This window comes from Conger conger, chromosome 18 (genome assembly GCF_963514075.1).
Source record: "Conger conger chromosome 18, fConCon1.1, whole genome shotgun sequence".
Classification (NCBI taxonomy): Eukaryota; Metazoa; Chordata; class Actinopteri; order Anguilliformes; family Congridae; genus Conger; species Conger conger.
In genome coordinates, this window is record NC_083777.1 from 30165955 (window position 1) to 30178811 (window position 12857).

General features: G+C 49.6%; 1 protein-coding gene across 1 annotated transcript in view; it reads right to left on the reverse strand.

Annotated features, from left to right (window-relative positions):
- Positions 1-12857, reverse strand: part of ptpn20 (protein tyrosine phosphatase non-receptor type 20) — a 45058-nt gene that overhangs the window by 12018 nt on the left and 20183 nt on the right. Inside the window, exons 27-40 of the mRNA XM_061227604.1 lie at positions 12288-12386; positions 10702-11759; positions 9832-10090; positions 8919-9089; positions 8244-8418; positions 7570-7780; positions 7367-7404; positions 5998-6078; positions 4998-5062; positions 4406-4567; positions 3449-3632; positions 2464-2561; positions 1699-1781; positions 549-709 (exon numbers count right to left, since the gene is read on the reverse strand). Of these exons, the coding sequence (XP_061083588.1) occupies positions 549-709; positions 1699-1781; positions 2464-2561; positions 3449-3632; positions 4406-4567; positions 4998-5062; positions 5998-6078; positions 7367-7404; positions 7570-7780; positions 8244-8418; positions 8919-9089; positions 9832-10090; positions 10702-11759; positions 12288-12386 (2845 nt within the window). The remainder of the gene's footprint in view (positions 1-548; positions 710-1698; positions 1782-2463; positions 2562-3448; positions 3633-4405; positions 4568-4997; positions 5063-5997; positions 6079-7366; positions 7405-7569; positions 7781-8243; positions 8419-8918; positions 9090-9831; positions 10091-10701; positions 11760-12287; positions 12387-12857) is intronic.

A 12857-nucleotide genomic window follows, 5' to 3' on the forward strand; every position in this document is an offset into this window, starting at 1 on the left:
TGGCGGTGGGTGATGTGTACAGGAACTGCGTCTTGCCTCAGTTGTTTGAAGTTGTTTGAAGGTGAGAATCCTCAACCCTCCAATTAACTTCAAAGGCTCATGGCAGACGAGGGTTTTTCAGATGGGAAAACGACCTTGCTCAAATATCCCTCAAATATCAAATGAAAACAGAAAAACTACAGCAACGGTGTCCAGTCTTACCCAAAAAGGGCTGGTGTGGGTGCAGGTTTTTGTTTTAGCCCAGCGTTACGACACCCAGCATTACAATTTCCAAATTGGGTTAGGTTTTGCTCATTCCAAAGACCATATGTAAAGAAATAGCCTTGTATTATAATCATAACTCCCATCTGCCCCTGTTCCCTTTCTGAGATGCGGGTTTTCGCATATTTTTACAGCACACAGAACACGTGAAAGAAATTGTAGTTATGAATGTGCCCGTGTTGGGGCATATGGTAAGAAAGGAGTCGCTGTTCCGATATCGCTGCTCAATCCTCCGGAACATTCTGGTTTTCCCGGCTGGGAAGGACTGGGTCGGTCGAGAGCTCTACCTGAGAGAGGCGTGGGCTCGCTAGCAGAGGGCTTAGACGAATCTCCGTCTTCATCATCATCATCATCATCATCATCATCATCATCGCTACTCCAGCTGTGAGAGTGACCTTTGACCTTTTCCGTGGCAGATGTGTCTTGGTGTGTGTGTTGGGGCTGGGTTCTGAAGGGGGATCGGGGGGTAGGAATGAGGAACATGGCTACCATTCGGCGGTGAAAGTCACGCAAGGTGGATTTTCCTGCGATTTTTCCACCTAGAGGGTAGAAAAGCTTCTAATTGTAACAGACATGTAATTGGCGGATACCAATTACATGGATCAGTCTCCTGACCTGGAGGAGAACACAGGGGACGAAAAAGGCATTCACAAAGCACACATTATATCTTTTTATACCTCTAAGCATGCAAAAGAGAACTTTCTTCCCATTATCGCTCCCTGTTTACATAAAGGTCGATTGATTATTTTTAGCCTTGTTTACCCTACAACTTGTCATTTGATGCAACTTGCATCTAGACTGTGTCTGGATATGATCTAACCACATTGCATTTCCACTTGGTAGTCAGATGCATCTCCGGTTAGCCAGACTGAAATCAGATTGCTGTTCAGTCTCTGCAGTTGCTCCGGAAAATTGACGTGTGCCAACTGCAGAAATAATTTAGTAGAAGGAGCACATCTACTAATTGCAATGCATTTGTGTGCTCCTAAACTTTTCAACTTACAGTAGGAACGCACACATAGTTAGCGAACTGCCCCGTAACCAGGCAACAGAGGCCACCAGCCGGCACCAGTGTCTGTCCCGGGGAGGCCCTGCCACTTTAACGCAGGTTCAGATTACCGGGCTCCAGCAGGCATGAGCACTGCGCTGTAAAGTACGCAGTGACATCAGATTCCCGTCTCTAAGTCCCTGCTCTCCTATCATCCCTGGCTTTCTGTCACCGTTTAAGCGGTTTGGCCACATCAGTGGCTCTCTGCTTCCTCCTGGTGGACATTAATGGGACGTCTCACCAGGCGAAACTGCTCGATATACAAGATATTTGAGCTGAGTGCTGTGATCGATGTGGCACACATTGGCTGGTTGTTCTCAGAGTGAGAGCTAACGGCTGATGGGTGGGGGTGGGGGTGGGGGTGGAGGGGTACAGGGAGCGGTTCCTACCTATCAGAGGCGTCCTGCAACATGTCTGAGACACACAGGGGAGGGCAGCAGGTCTGGGGTGTGGGGGTAAGGTTTCGACCTTCCTGTGGGGGGGGGAGAGAGAGCGAGGGAGAGAGATAGAGAGAGGGAGAGAGGCGGGAGGTCACTCAGAGTTGTTCTCATCACCTGAGTTTCACACCCTTCTCCACAGGAGAGAATGTGACGCTTCAGTAGCTCATCTTCTAGATTCCCACGGCCTGCCAGCCTGGCTCTCTTTAGCACGTTAGCCTCCTCTTAGCACGTTAGCCTCTCCATTGTCCACAATCTCTTACGTCTATCTCTCATTTGGGTATGATTATACGCATCACCCCTGGGCAGTGACAAGGTCCAGACATACGAAGATGCTGATGTAATAGGTCTGCTTCGTGATGTCAGATTGCATTTATATAGCACTCTTCATGACCTCAAAAGAGCTTTGCAGTGCAGGGAGGACTCTCGCCTCAGCACCCACCTGTGTGATTAATGGCAGCCATTTTGTGCCAGAAAATTCATAAAATATCAGTTAATGTGGAGGGAGGGTTATTGCACCAGTTGAGCTGTGATTGCTGGCGGCCATTTTGAGAGAGCCGGTTTTAGAATTTTGCCAGGACACCAAGGAAAGCCTCACCCTTTTACAAACAGTGGCATGAGACATTTCAGATTCCGGCATCTATATCCTACCGCAGCATTAGTTAAAGGAAAGTTGTGGAAAGTTGTGGATGTCGCTTTTAGGCGAGCGTGTTTCACCTTGTCTAAACTCTCAGGCGATTCTTCCTGCTTTTCTTCACTCCAGGACGTCCGTGATTTCACCAGATGCTCTTGAGCTTCTGTTTCTATGGTGATCTCTGCATTCCAAGCAAAAGTGCACACATGCATGGACATGTCAGTGACATATCTAAAGCTTCTATGGTTGGTCAGTGTTGCAGGGAAATTTCAGATAATTGTTATTTACTCTAAGAGTTGTTTATATGGTTTACTTTGCAATTAGCATGTCCATCAGCACAAACCCAGGATTGACAAAAAACAGGGTAAAATATGTTCTGGAAAATATTGTATTTAATTGGATTAAGTCATGCTGGGTAGTCTTAAAGGTACAGTAGGTAAGATTTTTGTGTTAAAACATTGTTACAAGACCATTGTAAATCCCTTCCTCTCATTGAAAAAGGCTCAGTGTTGACTCACCCTCTGCCTGTGTTTATAGTCCTTAAATTCGTGTTTGAAAATGTGCTGTTGACAGGCCGGCACTCTGTACCAAAACATAGTATAGCTGTAGAATAATTCCAGCTCATTGGTTGAAAATTGGTTCTAGTTGCCACAGCCAATGGCATTTCAACGTCAGCGCGTTCACAGAGAAGGGCTGGGATAAAAGGGTTGTGGTTTGAGCATGTTTGTTGCTGCAATTCCTCTCTTAACCGTTAGAAGTCCGAAATTACCTACTGTACCTTTAAATACATTACAGCTTTCCATTTTGACAGGGAAGCAATGTTTTTACAAAGAGCAAGTGTTCTTGTTCCATAAAGCAACACAGATTTCACAGTGTTAGTAATGTGACATTACATTACAGTTATTTAACCAACACTTTTATCCAAAGCTACTTACAGTTGATTAGACTAAGCAGGGGGAAAGTTAAGCACCTTACCCACGGGGCTATAGGCTGCCCTGCGTGTCCTATGTGTCTTACGGTGAGAGTTTTTGCTGGTGTGAGAGGGGCGTGTCTGAGAGTTAAACTCACCTGGTGAATCCTGATTGGTGGTGAGCACAGGCTCAGGGGCGGGGTTGTGGGTGTGGTCTGGGTTGTGGGCGTGGCCCTGCGGCGGGCTGTCTCTGCTGACCGTGAGCTGCACGGAGCCCTCAGTGTGACGCAGAATATCCACCACCTTACTGTGACTGAGTCCAGAGACAATGATCCCGTTCACCTGTACACACACACACACACACACACACACACACACACACACACACACCACCTTACTGTGACTGAGCCCAGAGACAATGATCCCATTCACCTGTACACACACACACACACACACACACACACGCTCACACACACCACCTTACTGTGACTGAGCCCAGAGACAATGATCCCATTCACCTGTACACACACACACACACACACACACACACACACACACACACACGCACGCACGCACACACACACACACACACACACCACCTTACTGTGACTGAGCCCAGATACAATGATCCCGTTCACCTGTACACACACACACACACACACACACACACACACACACACACGCACGCACACACACACACACACACACACCACCTTACTGTGACTGAGCCCAGATACAATGATCCCGTTCACCTGTACACACACACACACACACACACACACACACACACACACACACACACACGCACGCACACACACACACACACACACCACCTTACTGTGACTGAGCCCAGATACAATGATCCCGTTCACCTGCGCGTGTACGCACACACACACACACACACGGACAGATAAATGCACACAAACACAGAATTGATCTGAACCCCTCCCCACCCCCCAGAAAAGACCTTTTCTGTTCTATGGTCCCTATGACCCTAAGTGACCCCAGCAGTCCTCCAGAGTCCTTACTGATATGATTTGACATGTGACTGACGTGTGATTGAGGTGTGATTGACGGGTGATTGACAGGTGATAGACGGATGATTGACAGGTCACCTCCAGCAGGATGTCCCCCTCCTGCAGCCTCCCGTCCTGCTGGGCCAGGCTCCCGGCGCAGATCTCCTTCACCCTGAGCACGCTGCCGCTCACGCCCCCCGCCAGCGAGAACCCCAGGCCCTCCTGAGCCCGCCTCTGGAACTCCACCTGCAGGACGCAGCTCTGCGGGGGAGAGGGAGGGGGGGGCCGGGTCACGCTCTTCCACAACCAGGCCCCTATATGCCCTACACCGCTAACAGCGCTGGAGAACAGCACAGGCTCAGGAACACTGACAAATTCGTTTTTTCTAACAAACCATAGCAGTTCAATAACAGTAGAAATCTGTAAAATCATGGTTGGGAGTTGGCCTGATTGTCTAAGCTGTAAAAAATAACTGCTGTAAAACGTATAGTAATTTACGCCAACAGAAGGCCTATAAAAGGGCCTGGTTGATGAGAAACGAGGATGACGCTGTTATATATTTTGGAGGGAAAGGCCAGTGGAACATTCACGGGTGAATCTAGCGAGGGGGCAGCCCCAGGGGGATGGGAACGGAGCGGGATTAGGGGGTCAAGGGTCGGGGGTCGGGGGTCGGGTTTCAGGTGTTGGGTACCTCCGGCTCTGAGGTCATGGAGAGACGCCGGCGGAACTTCACACTTGCCTTGGGCGTGGCTTTGACTGGAGAGAGAACGAGAGTGAGAGAGAGAGAGATGGGGAAAGAGAGAGAGGGCAGGAGGGAGAGGGAGAGAGAGACAGAGAGAGAAAGAGAGAGAGAGGGCAAGAGGGAGAGAGACGGGTCAGATAGGCATTTAATCACCCATAAGCGCCCAAAACTACGCTGGTGTTGAGCACAGCTTTCTGAGTCCCTGGTTAGTGGGAGTCATTATGGCGTTTTCCCTGTAAGCAACATCATCTTTCCACTCTTTCACGAGGCTTCATCATGAAGACTCAAAACCACAAAATCAGGCTCCAGTTGATTAAATAATATTCACAATTACTAAACAGCTACTAAACATACTAAACATTGAAGTTCTTCCAACCCGACTAAGAGAACTGACTTAACAAGCTTGAATTATAAATATGTTGAAAATTCAACTGAAATGTTTTTTCTGAAAGCAAGTGACAAAAGACACCTTCACATGGTAATTGCAGCGTAGGCGACATTAGAAAGCAAGATTACAGAAACATCACTCCACAGCGCTATACGGAGACGCCACAACGCAAGACACCGAGTCGAACCCAAACCTGTCCAGAGAGCAGAGTCTGAAACAGGTGAAAACTCACGGCGGCGTTCCCCCTGTGCTGCCATTTCAGCGTCGGAGCGGAGCTGCCCTCCATTTCATGATGTGTTGATGAACGTGTCTCCTGCTCACCTGATCGACGCTTTCCCCTTTTCAAGAGCTACCTCCCGCCTAGCCGTCTCCCGGGAAACCGCGGCGCGGGCGGGCCGGGCTAGCGGACGGCTCGCACACACACGCGCACACACACACGCAGCCCAATACTCCGCAGGAGGCCGAGTCTCGCTAATAATTAATCCCCCCACCGCCCCGCACCGGCCCCGTCTGTCAGCGGGGGAGCCGCACCGCGTGACGGGCGCTGTCAGCGGGAGAAACCAGAGTCCCTACCCTCCACCGCCGCGCTCTGCTCCTCCAGCCGCGGGAAAAACCGCATCTCCTTCTTCCACTCCAACAAACCTGCAGAGGGGGTGCCAGAACGTGTGTCAGATATACACGGAGGGGAAAAGAAATGATTGATTTTTATTTAAATGTTCCACTGTCTTGTGAAAACATGGAGCATTCTAATGGACCATCACCTTGTATAAGACGTAAAAAAAGATTTGAAAATGCATTCCCAGAAAATAACGGTCTCTCTGTCGATCACTGAATTTGCCCTCACAAAATTACACTCATTCCGAAATTCAAAATGGATTCCTTAGCCTATATATACACACGCGTATCCAATATGTCCTGTGTTCAGCGTACATTTTGTATGTATTTAGTCTCAGTGGTTCCTGTGCTAGGTGTGAATGAGTAAAAGCCTAGTGCGTTGGTGATGAATGGGGGGTGACATGGCTCAGGCAGTGAGAGCAGTCGTCTGGCAGTCGGAAGGTTGCCGGTTCGATCCCCCGCCCGGGCGGTGTCGAAGTGTCCCTGAGCAAGACACCTAACCCCCAAATGCTCCTGACGAGCTGGTCGGGGCCTTGCATGGCAGCCAATCGCTGTGAGTGTGAGTGTGAGTGTGAGTGTGAGTGTGAGTGTGAGTATGTGTATGAATGGGTGAATGAGAAGCATCAATTGTACAGCGCTTTGGATAAAGGTGCTATATAGATGCCAACCATTTACCATTGATGAAGTGGGCAGGGGGTTCTCTAGCAGGAGCTGACACCTCCCTCCTCATGTGGAGGGGGCACCGGGGCAGGCAGTGAGCAGCTCTCCGTCTCGTTTCCGTCACTCCTGAGCGCGGTTAAACCTGTCGCCCCGCCGCACTGGGGCCAGCGTGGAGACTGGCCGAGGCTCTGACAGCCCGCGCGCCTCGTTAGCCCAGGGGAGGGGTACACGGACACGCAGCGCGGTGGGCTGAGCAACCAGCCTGTCCACTGCAGACCGCGGTGACTCAGTCTGAGCGAAGGCAGAGGTACGCTCCGCCAGACGGTAATTATTTCACGACATGGTGGAATATAAACGAATCTGCAGAGCGTGTCGGTTACCCGGTGGACAAAGGCATGGGTGCATGAACCAGGTGCAGAGCTGGTGCTTTGGAATGTTTTAGTTTTTTTTCAAAAGTCAGTGTTCCATTGCTTTCAGTTACCAGCAGTGGTTGTTACATCAGCGTTAGAATGTTCAGGTGAGAACATTCCAATCGCATATTTCTGATCTTTAAAACATCTTAAAGGGCTATTGGTGCCCTGCTAAAATAAAAAAATAAAAACCTGCAACTGCAGAAACTACAGAGGCTTTATGAGATAAATTTATGAAAACATACCGTTCCATTTGCCCTTCGACATCACGGGCTGGTCATCTCTAAACAAGAGAGACACAAAACAGAAGAGTCAAACATCACAGCACTGGTCAACCAATCGCAGATGGTTTTGTTAGCACTTTGATTGGCGGGTGAACCAATCTCAGATGGTTTTGTTGGCACTGTGATCGGCGGGTGAACCAATCACAGATGGTTTTGTTGCTCACCTGGTGGCCTTGAGCTTGACCTTGCGCGGGGCGACCTCGCACGCCTTCACCGCGTCCTCCAGGGACATTCCCATGGTGCACTTGCCGCAGATGTAGAGGATCTTGTCGCTGGGCTGAATGCTGCCCTCTTCGCTGGCGGGGGAGTCTGGCACCACCTCCAGAACATAAATGCCCTGCCACTTACTGCCGATGCCCCCGGTCAGCCTTATACCTAAAACACACAATACAATAATAATAGAAATGTCATATAAAAACAACCTGCACAACCCCCTACCCCCAATCTTCTCAGAGCCCATTGGTCAATGGTGGCCTTGGTGAGTATTTGGATGACAACACCTCCTGAGTATTGGTGTTGGTGGGCCAGTAGGTGGTGATCTTATCTCTGAAATCACCCCCCAATGCCCCAGTGCTCTCTCAACCTGCCACCTAATCCTCCCCTGAATTAATTGGCAAAAAAACGGTTCTCTCCCTCTCCACCTCAGCTGATGGCACAAAATGGCTGCCGTTGCATCACCCAGGTGGGTGCTGCACATTGGTGGTGGTTGAGGCGAGTTTTTCCCACTGTGATGTGTCTGTGAAGCGCTATATAAATGCTGTAGCAAAATGTAAAACGGCATAACGCCCCCATCTGTCCCGTAGCGGTCTTTAGCAAAATGTAAAACGACACAACGCACCCATCTGTCCGGTGGCGGTCTTGCACAGGGTGATGTCCGGCAGGCTGTCGGGGGCAGGTGGGGCCCGCAGGTTCTGCACGGCCCGGCCCAGCACCATGTTCAGCCGCTTGGAGCAGCAGCGCAGGATCATCATCGCCACGTCGTCTGTCACGTCCGTCACGCTGTGCCCGTTCACCTGCAGAGCGACCGGGGAACAGCGTTAACGCAGCGCTAATACATCGCTAATACAGCGCTAATACAGCACGGATACAACGCTAATACAGCGTTAACACAATGCTAATACAGCGCTAATACAGCACTAATACAGCATTAACACAACGCTAATACAGCGTTAACACAACACTAATACAGCGCTAATACAACGCTAATGCAGCGCTAATACATTGCTAATACATTGCTAATACAGCACTAATACAGCATTAATACAATGCTAACATAAGGCAACCATTTACAAAAAGATTATATATTTTTGTCATATTGTTGAGCACACAAAATAATTGACGAACAAATTGATTTCATCCTGTATTTTCTGTTCATATTCATCATGGGGCCCATCCATCAGCACTAGAGCGGTTCTTAAATAGGATGAACCGAGGATGGGCTTTTCAGATTGTCACGGTTAGACGTTGCCCTCGTTCGGCGAAGCTGAAAGGAGGCCCTTGGCTCCCGCCGCACCGTGATGAGCCGGTCCCCCGCGCGCAAGCGGCCGTCGGCCTTGGCGGGGTTGTCCAGGACCTCCTGCACGTAGTAGCAGTCGTCCAGTTTGCTGCGCGCGATGGTGAACCCAAAGCTGCCGCTCCAGGACTTGGTCAGGGTCACGTTCAGCTCAAACTCCTTCATCATGTCCTGCCCGAGACGTTCAGAAAGAAAGGAAAGGTTTAAAAAATAAAAAAATAAAAAAAATTTCATTGAGCCTGTCTCAGCTGCTGCAGAGGAGAGGAATATGGAGCCTTTGATAAGCAGTTTAAACATTCTGTTATTCTTCAGAATGAGTACATGTAAATACATTAATACATTACATTACATTACATTACATTAATGGCATTTGGCAGATTATAACACTCTGGTGAAAGCCACATAGTTCAGAGCTATAAAGCAGACATGGAAACCTGCTTTTCAGGAAGTAAGCTTTATTTTTATTACATTTTGCCATGAGAGGGGTGCATGGTGAAGGTGGTAGGTCGGCTAATTCAGACGTAAACTCTGAGACCCTGGGAGGTCAACCTGTATAAAATGAGCCAGACAACAAATGTGTAGTGTATTTTATTGCATCTACGTACAGCTGTAGCATGGACCATTGGTCATGGGGTTATAGTTTTGCATAGATAACCTACAGTACAGTAGTGTGTTAGTGATGTTGCATGTTCACCATCTTTAGTCTTATCCAGTATGATGTCATTGTTTCCTATATAACTCATGTGGATGTGCCTATATTCTGAAATGTTGTCAGTTGCTCTTGAAAGGAGCATTCACTAAACGATTGCAATGTATGTTATGCAACGTGTAATATAATGTAATATTGCAACTATTCAACTTGTCATTATTGTGTTGTGGAGCCAGAGGCACGGGTCTCCTCTGCAGGCCTCACCTTCCTCGGGTCCTCCTCCTCCTCCTCTTCCTCCTCCGGCCCCTCCCACACGTCGTTGCTATAGTAACAGGGTTCGGGGACGGGCTCGCAGTCGGAGGGGGGCAGCGGGGAGGGCGGGGCCGCGGCGGTGGGGGCCCCGGGGGCCCCCGGGCTGAGGCTGGGAAGGGCCTCCAAGGACGAGGTGATGGTCAGGTACTCCTCATCCTCCAGGATCGTCAGCCCGTTCCCCATCACCACGACGCTGTCCTCCCTGACTGGGCTGCACACACAGGCCCCGAAACCGATCACTGAACTAACATTCATCATAATCAATACTGTAAAACATCCACCACTGCCACTTTCCAATAACGATCAATACTGTAAAATGTCAACAGCTCCCACTTTCCAATAACGATCAATACTGTAAAATATCAACAGCTCCCACTTTCTAATAACGATCAATACTGTAAAATATCAACAGCTCCCACTTTCCAATAACCATCATTACATTACATTATTGGCATTTGGCAGACGCTCTTATCCAGAGCGACATACAGTTGATTAGACTAAGTAGGAGCAATGCAGGGTTAGGGGCCTTGCTCAAGGGCCCAACGGCTGTGCGGATCTTATTGTGGCTACACCGGGATTAGAACCACCGACCTTGCATGTCCCAGTCATTTACCTTAACCACTACACTACAGGCCACCCAATACTGTAAAACATCTTTCCAATGCTGAATGTATTCCAACATCCAGGGCTTTCTACTTACTGAATTCGCCAATGATCAATACTGTATATCGATCTTGATTTTGTTTTGTCTATTAGTTTTCAATACGTATATGAAGTGCATTTTCTCCAGTTAAGGCAAGTTAAGGTGACTGAGGGTGTTACCTTTCAGACGTGACAGTGTGATTGGTGTTGGTGTTGTTGCTTAGCTCCTCCCTCAGCATGGCAACTGTTGCCGTGGAGAGGTCGTTGTCAGCGCACACTGTTTCCTGGTCGCTGGGGTCACTGCTGGTGCTGGAGCAGGGGGAGGGGGCGGGGTCTGCCTGAAGCTCCGCCTCTGTCATCGCGTCTGGGCTTGACCGCCTCACCTGGGGTCCCGTCCACCTCACTTGGGGCCCCGCCCACCTCACCTGTCTACAGGTGTTCTCAGGGCAGCTCACCCGTCTACAGGGGATCTCAGGGCTGCTCACTTGTCTACAGGTGTCCTCAGAGCTGTTCACCTGTCTACAGGTGTTCTCAGGGCTGCTCACCTGTCTACAGGTGTTCTCAGGGCTGCTCACCTGTCTACAGGTGTCCTCAGGCCAGCTCACCTGTCTACAGGTGTCCTCAGGGCTGGTCACCTGTCTACAGGTGTCCTCAGGGCAGCTCACCTGTCTACAGGTGTTCTCAGGGCAGCTCACCTGTCTACAGGTGTCCTCAGGGCTGGTCACCTGTCTACAGGTGTTCTCAGGGCAGCTCACCTGTCTACAGGTGTTCTCAGGGCTGGTCACCTGTCTACAGGTGTTCTCAGGGCTGTTCACCTGTGCCCAGGTGTTCTCAGGGCTGGTCACCTGTCTACAGGTGTTCTCTGGGCAGCTCACCTGTCTACAGGTGTCCTCAGGGCAGCTCACCTGTCTACAGGTGTTCTCAGGGCAGCTCACCTGTCTACAGGTGTTCTCAGGGCTGGTCACCTGTCTACAGGTGTTCTCAGGGCAGCTCACCTGTCTATAGGTGTTCTCAGGGCTGGTCACCTGTCTACAGGTGTTCTCAGGGCAGCTCACCTGTCTACAGGTGTCCTCAGGGCTGGTCACCTGTCTACAGGTGTCCTCAGAGCAGCTCACCTGTGCACAGGTGTGCTCGTGGACCCTCTGCAGCAGCTGCCTGTTAGACTCAGACCTCACGCCCCCCAGCTTCAGATCCATGGACCTGGACCTGAGCTCTCTTGTAGGAGAGGGAACGGGAGACTGAGAGACACAGGAGAGTGATCACAGACCCTTCTGAGACCCGACAGAAACCTTTTTGTGACATAATACAGCTGGGATGACAAAAGCATGTTGCAGTGAAAATATATTATTTATTTTATTTTATTTTTCTTGAATGTCCCTTCGCATAGTAGAATATACAGCTCTTGAGCCAACCAAGAGGACCAGAAGGCGGGGTTTGTATTTTTTTACATTACATTACATTACATTACATTAATGGCATTTGGCAGACGCTCTTATCCAGAGCGACGTACAACAAAGTGCAAAGTACTTTTTGAGAGTATTTCATAGATTCCAATACACCAGACAAAAGTAGACAATAGACTAGTAATGAGTAGAAAAGTATTTGAATCCAAAACAGAATGAATTGGATAAAAAAATTGGTGTTTTGCATTTGCTTGCGTTCAGTGTATGCGTAAAAAAAAAAAAAAAAAGTTTCATGAAAGAAGCTGTTACCATCTCGCATGAGGGTTTGTTTCCTGAAACACGTTTTTAAGTGAGGAACTTCACCTTGGCGTTGGCGTCGAATTCGGGCAGCGTTCCCGGATCGGGGCGGCACAGCGACAGGGTGACCCTCTCCGGAGCTCCCCTCAGGAGGTGCAGCACTCCCTGCGGGGGGTGGAAGCGATAGGGCCGTCTGTGCAGTGCATCATGGGAGTTGGCCGTCGTCCGCGGGGAGTTGGCGGGAGGCCTGGCCTGACTCATTCCTAAATGAGCTAAATGAGCTCCGTTTTAATCCCGTATTTTCCGGGGACGGCAGGGCCCTGCCGTGTGCTGCCAGGAGCTAATTCCCCCAGATTAGGGCGTCTCCACTGTCACGCGAGAACAGGGGTGGATCTGATCTTATCCGAAAATAGTCAGCGTGCGGGTGCAGGTTTTTGTTGCTTTTAGCCCCACAGTAAGACACCTGAGTCTACTTATCAAGGTCTTCTTGATTGAGGACCATGATTAGTTAATCAGTAGAATCGTGTGTCTTCGTGGTGGACTAAAACAGAAACCTGGACCCACACCAGCCCTTTTTGGGTAAGGTTAGACCCCCCCTGTGTTAGACGCTTTTGAGGACACAGAGGTAGTGATAGA